Here is a 14,681-nt window from a genome sequence, read left to right on the forward strand (position 1 = left end):
ATCCTCTCTACTTCTCTTGTCATGAAAAAACATTTTTTTTCATCCTAATGGTTGATGTACACCACTGCTGTCACATTTTCTGGCTGAATTCTGATTGGAAGTCCCTCCAGTTAAGGTGTCCAGTATTGTAGAGACAACCGAATCATTTGAAAGTTCAGAATGTTGATCAGGAGCCCGGATTCTTCCAGTATCAAAGTCCCCTGCACTGACAGCCTGTCAGGCTGGCATCTGTTGTACTAAGGCAAATCAGCAAAGCGAAGAAATCATTGATGTACTGGAAAAAAAGGGTCATGCAAGTACACATTTTTGGGGTCTACGGAAGCCAGAAAGTCTCTCTCTTGAATGGAAGCTATGAGAGACCTGGTGGATTCCATATAGATCTTGTATAGCTGAATGAAGATATTCAGGACATTGATATCCAAGATGGGATAGATGCCCCTTTTGGTTTTTGAACTGAGAACATCCATGAAACCATTGTGATACAGGAACTGGGGCAATAACCCTGGTCCAGAAGACCTGCAAGGGTTACATTAAGGACTGCTTATCCAACCTGTGACACTGGAAGGTAGGAAGGCAAGCAGTAAGGTTGGGGTTGTGAGCTCTGTACCTCCCATACCCACACATCTGAGATGTTGTTTGTCTAAATGTCCACAAAGGCTAATAGACATCCATCTTCTTTGGAATGTGGGGGCACCCCTTAATTTCAAAGAAGATGTCTCCAGGATTAGGGGATTTAGAGGCCCAGGATATGCAGTTAAACTGGGCTTCTGGCTTGAATTTGGCCTTAAAGGCCTGGAAGAAATGAAAGAAACGCAAAAGAGGAGTGATTCTTCTCAGCATGAGGTCTAGGCTTTTTTTGATGCAGTAGATAAGTGCTCATAACCCCAATAACAGTCTTGATAAGGGTGTTTAAAGCAGCTCAGCTAAGAGATACTTGCCCTAGAAGCCAACTTACAAGCTCACAAACTTGTAAGAGCAAGCTTACACGCTTGCTCTGCAGCTTAAAATTGTAACCAGAGTTCTCAGCATGTTCACTGATAGAAGACTCATATGGGATATTAGACAGAAGATATCCACTTAACAATATCTGCACAATATTGTATGGCTATCGGTGCCCTAAGTGCTCCACAAATAGAGGATTGATATGGAGTAAAGTTGGATCCCTTGCCATGAGCTTAGCCCACTTCCCTAATGTTTGCGGGACTAACATCAAAGCCATGGCAAGTTGCAATGCAGGGCCTGCCAGCGAAAGGAAGATTTTTGGAGCGTGTCTTCAGCCTTCAGCTTTATTGAGAGAGCTAACAACTTAATAAAGGCCTCCTCAAACAGGCATCAGACTACAAAATGTTTGTAAGGTGTAAATAGTTTATTAAGAGTTTTTCAGTCAATGTACAAAACATCTGAAAGTTTTCAGAAACCCTTGGCTTGTAGCAGCACTAGTAGAAGCTACAAGCTGTACCTTCATCATTAAGTTGGCACACACTGCATTAATAAAAGCCAAAATGGTCTTTTTAAACCTCAAAGTTATCATGGCTGCTATTAGGGACAACCTCATCTGGCAGGGGTTTATTTAAATTTCCTCATCGGATAGGGCCTCAAGCAACCAAATGCTCAGAGTCTGCAAAGCCTGCAGGCATATAAGATAATAATTTTGAGGAGGAAAGCACAGGTACAGGTATGTCCTCTGTGGTCAGAATTAGCAATTAAAATTGCAATTTGATCTGTAAAATCCTATATAAATTTGGTGAAATATGCAGAGTTAAAACTAAGGTTGATTTTGAGCTGTGTAAGGACTCAAGAGAGGGACAGCTTTCCAGGTCACCCTGGAATGGTAAGTGAAGAGCCTCGTTTTAGTTGGACTGCTCCAATTGTATTTGGGATCCCACATGTTGCACCTCAAACAAAAATAATGTAGCTTCAACACAAGGTAAAAACCTTGCCTGTTTATGAACTGACTGCTGCTCTTTTGTTCGCCACTGTCTAAATCTGTCTGTAGGCTGCAGTATAACCAAAATGTCTCTGAATCCTCTGCCCCGCAATCAACGAGATAGAAAAGTATGTTTATCATGTTTGAAACATTCAGATTTGCAAACTATGCCAAAATTCTAATTGTTTAAACATGTACCCTTATATCTGCAAGTTATCGCCTATTTACATTTACTGTACATTAACACCTAATTTTGCCTTTGCATTTCGTTCATGCCTATGTATTAACGTGCATTGGGGTTGATTTACTAAAGGCAAATCCACTGTGCACTACAAGTGCACTGCAAGTACACTAGGAAGTGCACTTGGAAGTACAGTCGCTGTAGATCTGAGGGGAAGATCTGAAATGAGGGGATGCTCTGCAGATTTCTATCATCAAATGCTCAGATCTACAGTGACTGCACTTCCAACTGCATTTCCAACTGCACCTGCAGTGCACTTGTGGTGCACAGTGGATTTACCTTTAGTAAATAAACCCCATTGTGTCACATGTGTGTTACATTATGGCAGCCTATTAATTTCAAATGGGCTGCTAATTCACAGGAACCGACCAAAATGCAAGGGGTTCTTAGTGCATTACTGTGCATTGTGTTGTGCTGCAACGCATGTACATCGGAGCTGTGTTGCCAACTTCATAAGTGTGTTTCAGACCCAATTGTTAATGCTAATGTATCATGGGTTATAGATATAATAATTATTAGTGGGCGTCCCTGAGACCTGAAAGTTATTTCAAGGGTTCTTTTGTGTTAAAGAGGTTTAGAAAGGCAGATTTATGCTATTATGTAGGGTGCATCTATATTAGACCACAATTTCCATAATGAAATTAAGTTATCATTTTATCCAGCGATTCTCACTGTTAATTCAAATAAAGGTTACAGTTGATGTATTCACTATTATTGTGCAGCTTTTCTGCAGTACCCACAGTGGCCTCTGGTCATTTATTTCATTACACTGTGCAGTGACATGCAGCTATCCATGGCAACCAAACAGGTATCTGCTGCCAGCAGTTTTGAAAAGTTATACAAGTAAAAGCTGATTTCTGCTAGATTGCGTTGGATTACTGCTTGTTACATTAATGATTATAGCTTTTCACATTATTACTACTCATAATTCACTGAAAAATATTAGTGCTTTATGTGTTATCACGGTTATTAAAATTCCAGCATAGATTATTTAAGATGATTTCACTCAATTTCCTATGTGCACTTCCTACTTTTCACGGTCTTGCTTTGAATCCAATCCCAACTGAACCTTCTGTCCTCCATCACCTTGGTTCTCTGCACTTGTGCACATCTGCTGCCCTCAATGTATCAGGCATCCTACACATCTTTTTTGTTCTCCATGCTTTTTTTTTCAAACGTTGTTTCTTTACTCTTCTTTTGTGCCCCTTTCATCCTCTCAGTGTGCCTGCTTTCTCTCTGTGGGCTCTTGCTGACAGGCTAGCAAGCATACAATAAGGGAATAGCAATGAGTGTTCATGTTTCCTAGGAAGGTCACAGCGTGCTTTTTACACATATTAAAGAAGGACAGATTCTCTGCATAGCCTCCCCTATGTCAAATACAAGGTGTATAACATGATTGGAAGCTGTGAGATCTTGTCTTCCAGGCTAACGATAACTGAGAATTCATGTTGGGTTGGGCTGGCAGCTTCTAGTTGCATAGTATTGGGTTTTTTTCATGTTACTGCTTCTCTTCCTCACAGCATTACATGAGATGTGCAAAGATGAATATGTCATGTCTATGACCTGGAAGAAAGCAGCCGCAGGCGAAATTGTTTACAACAAATGTCCTCCGAATGCCACAGGTCAGTTTCACTTCACAATCGTAGGTCTCTTTTATTATCCTGTTGCCTATTTATCTCACCTACCTACCATTTTAATTTACTGTGTGTCACTCATTCATATGTTCTTTTTCTCATTACTACTTTACCTTTGTGTATTCTTTGTTGCAACTAAACCTTATTTTTTCCTTTGCAATTTTTTTTTTTTGCCTATCACAGTTGTTTAAGCTTTCAGTATATGTTCCATTCAAACAATGTTTGTATTCCCGCAGGTTCGGCAAGCCGGCGGTGTCTGCTAAGTCCTCAGGGGGTTGCTTATTGGAGTTCTCCAAGTTTTGCCCGTTGTGTTTCCCATGACTACAAATACCTTCACATTGCAGTAATTACAATTTTTTTTTCTTACTTTTGTGCTAAGTCGGTAATTGCTTATTTATAAAGTATTGGAATATGCACTCATAGCAGAACTAATATTTATTTAATTTTTTTGTTGAATTTCATTGTATTTTATGCATTTACTTAAAATATAACTTATTTTTGCTGAGAAAAAAAATCATTTAGCATGTTTTTCACAGAGCGTTACCTGCATTGTATGGGAACTCCTACATATATTTCCACATCTCTCTTTTTCCAGCCTCCACCTGTCATCTTGCTGTAGTCACATAATCAGTCCCAGTGTATTCATAGGAGAAAAGCAACAGAGCCCACCCATACAAGAAAATCACATTGCATTTTTTTTTACAGTTTTAGAAAATCATAGCTAGCTGGAGGTTGTATTTTTTAAACAATGAATGACAAAAAAAAGCTTATGTAGCAATTATCTATGTTAAACGAGTTTCTAAACAAAAATGGAGTTACCCTTTAAGTATTTCAATATTAGTGGGTTATACCAGAATGCCATGGTATACTTTTTAATAATATTTATTATTATGCATGATTTAGCATTTGTTTTTGGAGGAGAATGTTTATTTTGAATAAATGCTCTCCTCCAAAAATCTTCTGTGTATTGATGCAACTAAAATATTTAACTGCAGCGATACGCGTAAGTTTGGAAAAAGTAGAATGTGTTTAAAAAAATATGTCAAACCGTTCCTTTCCCTACCACCGCTGTTTCAAATAGCTCAGCAGAGGTGAAGGAATTGACATTTCTAAAATGTGAAATTGTTTTGTTAATGTAAATAAAAGTTAAGGGTCTATTCATGTTTATACATTTGCAATTTGATTATGCAAATTGTTGATCAAAAATTTTCACCTGTAATATTTTCAAGTGTATTTTTGGTTCACTCGAAAGCATCTTTTTAGGATGACACTCACTTCAATCTCTGAAACCATATACAAACTTCAGAAAGCAGCACTCTACAAGGTCAGCTTAAAATGGACTTTCTATTGCCATCAGTGAGCAGGAGTTTGCTTTCTTAAAGTAACGCAAAGAGAAAGTATTGTGAAGAGCCTTTTGAAAGGGCTCTAAAATAGTCCCTATCACCTTGACCCAATCACACTTTTGTCAAATATCCAATCAAATACACATACATACATACACAAACATATGCGTTTTTTGTTAGTCTCCTCTTTATTTATATTTTTTACATGTTTGGGAAAGATAAACCACTCGTGTAGAAACAGGACAAAGTATTACACTGCAATCCCTTGTTCATACTGCATGCCACAGACCACCAACTATGGGTTGTTCATGTCACAGATTCTCTTTGCTTTTTTTTTCAATCATCAATTAGCAACCATAAAAAAGCCATAAGTCACTATATGAATTTGTTATGACAATGCAATGTAGCACTACCCCGGTAGGAGCTGCTAAATAAATGCCCCTTTCCCCAGTAGTTTCCTTTCAGCCAGTCTCACAATTATGATCACTCTTCAGACACATTAACCAGCATAGATGTGCAGTATGCTTTTTGATGGTTTAATGAGAGCTTGGATAGGTAGTGGGAAATGGTAGGATACTCCAGGAACCCTTAGTAACAATTTGGAAGCACTAAACTTTCTCCTTCAGAAGTGTGAGCCAAGTCCTTGAACAAGTAAATGATGGACTGAGCTTTATAGTAGCAATTTAAAGTGATTATAAATGTTAGTTTTTTTTATTGTGTAAATAACAAACATGCCTATACCTACCTGCTCTGTGCAATGGTTTTGCACAGAGCGGCCCCAATCCTCTTGTTCTGGGGTCCCTTGCCGGCATCCCAGGCCCCTCCTCTTCATCGGGTGCCCCCATGGAAATCCGCTTTGCATTGGGGCACCCATGAGGGCCCGCTCCTGAGTCCTACTGCTGCGTCTGTTAGCACAGACAGCGGGCCTCAGGCGCCCCCCCCAGCTCCTATGTCATAGCTTTTGATTGACACCATCAGGAGCCAATTGCTCCTACTACTATCAATCTGTTCAATGTGAAGAGCAGTTGCACATCGCTGGATCAAATCAGGCTCAGGTAAGAAAAAGAGGGGGTCTGGGGGGGGGAGCTGCAGCATAGAAGGTTTTTCACCTTAATGCATAGAATGCATTAAGGTGAAAACCCTTAAGGCTTTACAACCATTTTAAGGAGATTAATCTTCCTCTTCAACATCCAAACAAAGTTGTTTCACTAAGAACTAAATAGACTGAGCTCTTAAGGACACCAGACACAATGTACCCTTTAAACATCCTGAATCTAACATCAGAGGGATGGCAACAGCACACAGTCTCTAGGATCTTTCATGCCGGTTTGTACTCACTAATGTCCTCAGATTTTTGGTTGCCTTCTTCCAATATCTTCCAGACACTTTTATCCCGTGGTACAAGACTGGATCCTCAGATGACCGCCCCTCAATCAGCTTCAACAAACTCTCAGCAAAGTAGGGCTCCAGCTAACTCCACAGAGATCTCAATAACCCGCAGGCACATGAAAAAATTGCCTAGGGCTTAACAGCCCCCCTAGCCGGTGATCTCCTCCTTGGGGAAAAAGACACCTCTGCTCTCAGTCTCTGAGTATTTATACAGACTCCCTGCCACCATCTGGGCACCTCTCCCCAGGGATTGGCCAAGGCAGCATAAATATTGAGCTGCTGATTAGACTCCTGCCCACTAACTTCCAGAATATTTCTGGATAACCAAGGAGAGACAGTCAGTCCTGCAGCCACTGAAACACAGAACAGGCCAGGACAATGTAAACACAGCTACACTGATTATTGTGAGCCAAACCTAAGTTTGCCTAACAATGAAATGCTATCTCACTGGATATAGTGAGCCAGAAATAAATGTACCTAATCTTAGTATCTATCTTGGAGGGTGCTACATAAAAATAAAAAGGCAACGTTGGTTGTTAGGGCAGCTGTGAGAAACCTTAGCTAACCTTTTTCAGCAGCTAGTAAAATGCACATAATGCCAATTTTTTTATAAAGTGAAGAGGGATAAATCTCCCCAGCAAGGACACAGACAGCAATAAAAACTTGAAAGTGCTTGAAACCTTCTCTACTAAACACAAGTCTCTACAATGGCATAGGGAAAACAATTGTTTTCTATGTGCCATACTCACACCTAAACACTGGTGTCATGTGCAGTTTAGACCTGTGCAGAAATATGCAGCATGCCTGCATTTTGTCTCACCATAACACACATAAATGCATGTAAAATGCATATAAACAAGCAAAAACATACATATACAACATAAGTGAAAGTAAAGTAATGTGATGAATATGAAGAAACACATGAAAAAAAAGTGAACCATGTATTTAAAAATGTTGTAAGAGAGCATCAATGCACTTTTTCCATGCTTTTTTTAGTGCAGATTGTGATGTGAAGATCTTAAAGGGAAATATGCTGCCACATCCCCAGTTAGTTTGTCTGTCTATCTGCTGTGGAACATAGAGGATGATATGTTTTCTTATTGTTTGACTGACCATCAAAAAGTGTCGGAGAGCATTCTGCTGGTGCTTTCCAGGGCCAGTTATCATCAGAATAGGTGTAGAGCTGTTAAATAACTTAGAGCAAGAAAGTGAGCCTGCAGCAAGAAAGGACTGAAAGACATTATTGCCCTTTAACCTCTTATACACAAACTGATATTTGCTAGTTAGGTCAAGGCCAAGCAAATCAAATATAAGTCTAAGACTTGGTTTGTTCTTTTTCTCATCACTGAAAGAACACAGAACTGAAATAGCAGTAATTGTTAGTAAGAGAATGTAATTACAAGCATGGGGTAGAAACCTATAGGAATGATGTTGCCCTATAGGTTCTGGAGAGCCAGGGTGTAATTGTAATGTTTTTATCCTGTAAAGTGTTTCTAAAAGCAGAATGTTTTTTTTTTAACCTTAAAGCTGAACCCTGGGCAGAAATGTTATGCTTAATACAGTATATACAGGTGTTCCCACACCTTCAAAGAATTTCTTTGTGTTACACTGCACAGTTCCTTTGGAAGTTAAAAATCAAGCTTTCCTTATTCTGTGAAGAGCCCTCTATTCCATTCATATCCTATTTATAAGGCAGGTAGCTGCTGTTTCCTCTGTCTTCTTGCCAACAGTCTTTTACACCCCCCGTAGTTCTCAGTAAAGTAAGCGCTTGATGCAGTTGGTGAACACCATAGTCTCAGACTCCTGCTCTGATCCGCCCATTAGGCCAGGAGTCTGATTCAGCTCTTACATATATTAATTTTACACAAGCCCACAGTCCAGCCCACACTGCTGCCCATTCAGATTGTGGGAGGATCTGACCGGGAGTCTGAGACTATCTGGTCCACCCACTGCATCTATGACATAGGTTGGGCGTGTGGTCCAGGTTAGACATGTGCTCTGAGTCATGGGCGTAGCATAAGGGGTTGCAGGGGTTACAATCGAACCCCTCCCCTACCTCCAGGGGGCCCCTGCAGCCTACCTATAATATTATCATATTCTCCAAAAAGTCCAGCTCTGATCTGCTCTAGGGCCCCACAGCCATGCTCCAGTACTGGGTTTCCACTTTGCCATCCACAGTCCACACCCCTCTGTTCTCATTGGCTGGGAAGAAGCTGTGAGGCATTTCCTGAATGGAGAGGAGCATGGGGTGAGAACAGCCCAGGATGGGGAAGTGTCTGTGCTGTGTTCTGGCAACATGGAATGGTAACCGAGCTCAGCGAGTTAAGAGGAGGAGAGTGCCGTCCTGTATCCAGGATGGGACCGATGTCACTGGTGAGGTAAGACACTGCTCTGTGTCTTCTAGTCACTAGCTGGGATTCTCTGTACCCCCCCTCCACCCAGGCATGTCCACTTACCCCACTTCCCTGACAACTGGGGAAAAGACGCACCTCTGGAAGGTGACCTTCCCCCAACACCTGCCAACACTGATAGGGAAACCTTCAGAAATTGCTAAAACAAACCCCTTAACACCTCCTGAGAGGCTGCAGGCTCCAGATTTCGAGTCATATGGCTTTGCCCCCCCTGATCTAGATTGCACCCCCCCAAAGCCCCGTGAACACTCCCTTCGCCCTGGATGCTATGCCCGCTGCTGAGCTTCTTTCCCAGCACAGCCAGTCAGCCATTATCTGCATAGGGTGTATCTGCCTACTGCAACTAAACTGCCGTTCCAACCAGGGGTATTCACAGGTAATAACGGCAACATAAAAGCCAGATACACCCTGTGAAGGCTGTTAGACTGTGTGTAAAGGAATGTGATTTCAGCCCTGTGTATTGGGGGGGAGATGTTTACAGTGCTGGAATGGGAAAGGAGCTCTGCCAAATGGCCAGCCAGGGGTCACGGCCTCTGATTCTCCAGCAGTGATCCCTGTCCTCTGATTCTCCAGGGGTGATCCCTGTCCTCTAATGTAAGAAGGTAAGGAGGAACTGTGGGAACCCTTAACTCTTAAGCCACTTTGAGTATCTTGGCGTGCAGTGGGTGTATCTGCACACACAGAGGAAGAGGTGGGTGGTAGTGGGGGGCCCAAGTCAACTTTTGCTCCGGGGGCCCACAAACTTCCAGCTAGGCCTCTGCTCTGAGTAACAAAGATTTGATAATAGATTAGGAGAAGATCCTTCCTGTATGTTGGCTGTAGAGGCCCTGAAAAGGAAACAAATAGTTTTCTGTATAGGCACTCATCAACTGGCAAAAGACTCCTAGTTAAAGAAAGGGATAGCTACAGATGAGAAATGGATTATTGCACAGAAGAGCACCTAACACCTAATGGAAATTACTATTTTTTCAAAAGCACCAATATGTCATACTCCAATTACTACATAATGAGCATGAACCTAAAGAGAACTTTAGGTCTTGTCAGAGACAGATTCTACTTGCCCTGCATATAAGATGTGGCAGGCTTTTGATGAACAGTAAAAAAATACAGCGCTGATAAATTAAGCTACCAAAAAGCAGCAGCATACAGTACGATAACCAGGGCTTTTTTTCTCAAACAATAGGTGCTGGAACTCAACCACGACCCTCCAACCCAACCCCCACCACACACACACACACACACACACACACACACACCCTCCAAATCACATCAAATAGTGTGTGTGTGGTCATATTTCACAAACCGTAGAAGGTTCTTAAAGGGGCATTAAATATTAGGATTGCATTACATACAGAGTGTGGAGTTCATGGGGGTTACACATAGAGTGCAGAGCTGTCACTTGTAAACACAGAAACCAGACTTCTGTGTTTACAAGTGATTGTGGTGAGCAAGCACCAAAGGGTCTGAGCCAGAGGTGGTGGAACTGAGTTCCACCAAGTTCCCCCTGAAAAAAAGCCCTGGTCGATAACACAATAAAGTCTATGGAATAAGGAAAGCCACGCTTAAAATAAAAAAATGTTCATTGAAAACATGAAGGGTCATAATAACACCACAGTGTGCACACACAAGTAAAGTGCCCGACCACCGTAGCTGTAGATTGAGCTTACCTATCGGCAAGCTTAAAAGGCAAGTGTCTATAGCCCAGCCAAGGCCTCTAAGCTTGCTGATGACCACAATAGGAACAGTATTCAGATGTGAAGATCACTCACTAAGACCCGCATCCGGCATCCATATACTCACTAAATTGCTGTGGATTAGTTCAGATAGATGATCTCAGTTCAGCAGCTTTGTCGGCAGCATGGTGAGGAGGAGGGGAGGAGAAGGCTCACCATGCTGCCGACAACGCTGCTGGACTGAGATTATCTATCTGAACTAATCTACAACAATTTACTGAGTATATGGATGCTGGACGCAGGTCCTAGTGAGTGATCTTCACCATCCGAATACTGTTCCTATTGTGGTCATCAGCAAGCTTAGAGGCCTTGGCTGGGCTATAGCCACTTGCCTTTTAAGCTTGCTGTCCGGTAAGCTCAATCTACAGCTACGGTGGTTGGGTACTTTACTTGTGTGTGCACACTGCTGTGTTAAGACTTTTGATGACAATCATGCTTTTGCTTCATTCAAAAGAAAACTCCTATAGGACAAATGCACCCATGAAACTTTCTATTCATTGAACCAGACGAGGAAGCAGTAATGTGCTGGTGGTGACAGACCACCATACTAGATACATCCAAGCCTTTCCTACTCATGTCATGATCAAAGGGTCATCACAGTGGGAAATATTTTTGGCATTTCATTTTTTATTCCCTGTGGCCTGTCAAAAGAGAATAGATTCAGATAAAGTATGTGTCTTTGAGAGCAAACCTGTACATGAACTGTTAGCTCTGCTGGGAGTTGAAAAGATCCACACTACTATGCATCACCCTCAATGAGACCCTCAGAGAAGTTTGTCTTCCAGTTAATATAGCTTTTGGAGCTACTGTTATTGATATCTCATTCTAATATTATGTAAACCTCGAGAAGTAACTGAAGAGAGATCTTAAACAGGCTTATGAGATGGCTGAAGCTGCTACTGGATAAAGAAACCAACAAAATAAAAAAACACTATGATTAGGAGGTTAAGCTACATGACTTACAACCTGGAGACAAACTATTTCTCAGGAATCCAGCCTGTATGAGAAAAATAAAATAGTCAATCATTGGGAGTTTTAAATTTAGGTAATATGATCACAGTTACGCAATATTCTGGTGTACTAAGTTCGTTCTGAAAAAAAAGATGGACCCATCAAAATTTGGCATCATAAAAATAAGTCAGTAAGAAAGGTATTGTAAGCCCTTAATCCAGCATAAAATCCTAAGCTCAGAATGGTTCTGCATAAGACAAACACTCAACAGTCTCCTCCAGATATCTCCAAGTATTTTTAAATTTTTGCCAAACTGCCCATTTGTCTACCCGTTCATCCCCCTCATCAGGTACCAATCCCCTACTGTCCATACTCTCGACATTGTAGATTTCATTTATGCAGAAAAAACAGTCTCGGGTGTTTGGACTTGCCGGATCGAGCCATTTCATTGCAATCTGCTTCTTGGCCGCGTCCAACAATATAGTGACAATAGAAGATTGGTATCTCTTCACCGATTCCTCTGTACCATGGAATAAACACACCCATGGATCCTCTGAAATTGCTTCCTCTGTAATTTCCTTAATCAGTGTTATGATTTTTTTCCAAAATGTTTTGATAGTGGGGCACTCCCACCAAATATGGGCCATTGTTCCCAAACAAGCGCACCCTCTCCAACATGTCTCAGATTTAGTACTATCGAGTTTACTTAATTTGTCTGGGGTGGCGTACCATCTTGCAAGGCATTTAACATTTATTTCAGTTCTCCTAGTATCAAGTGCCGAATAGTGTACCATCTTCAATATCTTCTCTAACGTGGATTTACTACATTGTGACCCTAACTCCCGCTCCCATTTCTTGATGTATGGAGGTAACTCCTGCTCCCCCCTAGCCCCCAGAATCCTATAAATTTGAGCGATAGAACCACCCGATTGCTCCCTCACACAGAGCTGCTCGAGTGGTCTATACTCCACCTCGCCTCTGAGTGGTTTCGGTAACCTATCTATGAAATGCGAAAGCTGGACGTACCTCCACCCATCCATCACCCAAAACTCAGATTCAGCCTTCAAATCGGCAAACGTGCGTATTTCCCCCTTGCTAATAAAATTTTTTAGTTGAATGCAATCATCTTTTATCCAATTCCCCCCCACCTCCCTCATCCCAGGCTCAAAAAATATGTTGTCTTTCATGTAAATCAAAGGTGAGTTCCACTTATTCTGTGTGTGAATCTGGTCCCAAAATTTGAGAGTGTTACGTGTCAATAACGCTGTGTTGGTGCCCAGTGCTCTATATTTTGGGGGATTCCAAATAATATGACCTAGTTCAGTGTTGCTCAAATAGTGTTCTATATTGACCCATCTCTTCTCCGAACCCTTTTTTGACCATTCAATAACTCGTGACAATATTACTGATAGATAGTACTAGTTAAAGTCAGGCAGAGCTAGTCCACCATTTTTTTTCCCCTACTCAGGACTGCATAGGAGATAAGTGGCTTTTTACTGCCCCAGACAAATCTTGCTATCAAACCTCGTAAAGCTCTTAGATAAGATTGGGGGAGTGGAATTGGCAACATCTGAAATTTATACAATATTTTAGGTGTTAACATCATTTTGACCGCATTCACACGGCCAAGCCATGAAAGGGGCCTCGATCATAATCTTCTGGCTTCCAGCCTAATCTCATCCAGCAGCGGAATGTAGTTATTTAAATACAATTTTTTGAATGTGTTGGATAATTTTACCCCCAAATACTTAATTTCCTTTTTCCAGGGAAAGGGGAACACCTCTGCAAGGCGAGCCTCCTGTTGTTTTCCCACACTGATATTCAGGATCTCCGACTTCCTCAGATTTATTTTAAAATTGGAAATCTCCCCATATCTTCTAAGGATCTGTAGCACATTTGGTATGGTAATTCTGGGATTTGCAATAAAGAACATAACATCATCGGCGAAAGCCGCGAGTTTGTGTTCCTCTGCTCCTATCTTCACCCCGCTACAATCTGGATTGTTACGAATAGTGGCTAGTAAAGGCTCAAGGGACAAGACAAATAGGAGGGGGGATAGAGGGCACCCCTGTCTAGTACCGTTTTCCATATTAAAGAGTTTGGGAAAAACCCCATTCATCCTTACGGATGCCGTGGGGTTATTATAGAGTATCTTGACCCAAGAAATAAACCTAGGGCCAACCCTCATTACTTCCAAAGTTTTAATCATGAACCCCCAGTCTACCCTGTCGAACGCTTTTTCCGCATCCACTGACAGGAATAGAACTGGGGGCCCTCCACGTTTGCTGGATTCCAACAGGAGCGCAGCTCGCACCCCATTGTCCCTGCTCTGTCTCCCCAGCACAAAACCCGCCTGGTCTGCATGTACCAGGGTGGTCATTTTATCCTTTAATCTGCTTGCCAGCACTTTAGCATAAAGTTTAACATCTGCATTTAGCAGCGAGATGGGTCTATAACTCGAGCAGAGCCTGGCATTTTTCCCTTCTTTTAATAACAATGTGATAGAGGCTGCTAGTGCTTCTCTCTCCATTACACAATTGGAACCCAACTCATTCCAAAAATAACAGAGCCTAAGAACGAGGATGTGTTTCAATTTTTCTAGGTATAAGGTCGTGAACCCATCTGGACCTGGGCTCTTGCCCTTTGGGGAATTTTTCAGAGCTGCCAAGATTTCCTCCACCCCTATAGTTCTATCAAGGATAGCTCTATCTTCCTCAGCTAGCTCCACTACACCCGCCCCCCTCAGGAATTTCTCTGCCCTCCCCATATCGGTTAGGTCACCTACTCTGTGTTGCCCAATGGAGTATAGGGCCTCATAAAACTTTTTAAACTCTTCTGCTATCCCTTTACTAGTGACTATTGTCTCCCCTTTTTTATTTTGTATTTTTTCAATAAAGTTCCGGTCCCTTTTCTTTCTTACTAGTCTGGCCAGGTGCTTGCTCGACTTATTTGCCCAAAGATAATTATCTCTTGTTATCTCATTGAGAGCTCTTTTGGAGTCCTGTTCCATATAGTCCCTCAACTCCTCCCTTTTAGCGGCTAACTGATGGAA

General features: G+C 41.8%; 1 protein-coding gene across 11 annotated transcripts in view; it reads left to right on the forward strand.

Annotated features, from left to right (window-relative positions):
• The window catches only part of ADGRB2 (adhesion G protein-coupled receptor B2), a 744,603-nt gene that overhangs the window by 547,310 nt on the left and 182,612 nt on the right, over positions 1-14,681 (forward strand). For all 11 annotated transcript variants that reach the window (XM_073615398.1, XM_073615399.1, XM_073615401.1 and 8 more), the window contains 2 exons: positions 3,689-3,790; positions 4,039-4,145. In XM_073615398.1, coding sequence (XP_073471499.1) covers positions 3,689-3,790; positions 4,039-4,145 — 209 coding nt within the window. The remainder of the gene's footprint in view (positions 1-3,688; positions 3,791-4,038; positions 4,146-14,681) is intronic.

Source organism: Aquarana catesbeiana, linkage group LG02 (assembly GCF_042186555.1).
Source record: "Aquarana catesbeiana isolate 2022-GZ linkage group LG02, ASM4218655v1, whole genome shotgun sequence".
Classification (NCBI taxonomy): domain Eukaryota; kingdom Metazoa; phylum Chordata; class Amphibia; order Anura; family Ranidae; genus Aquarana; species Aquarana catesbeiana.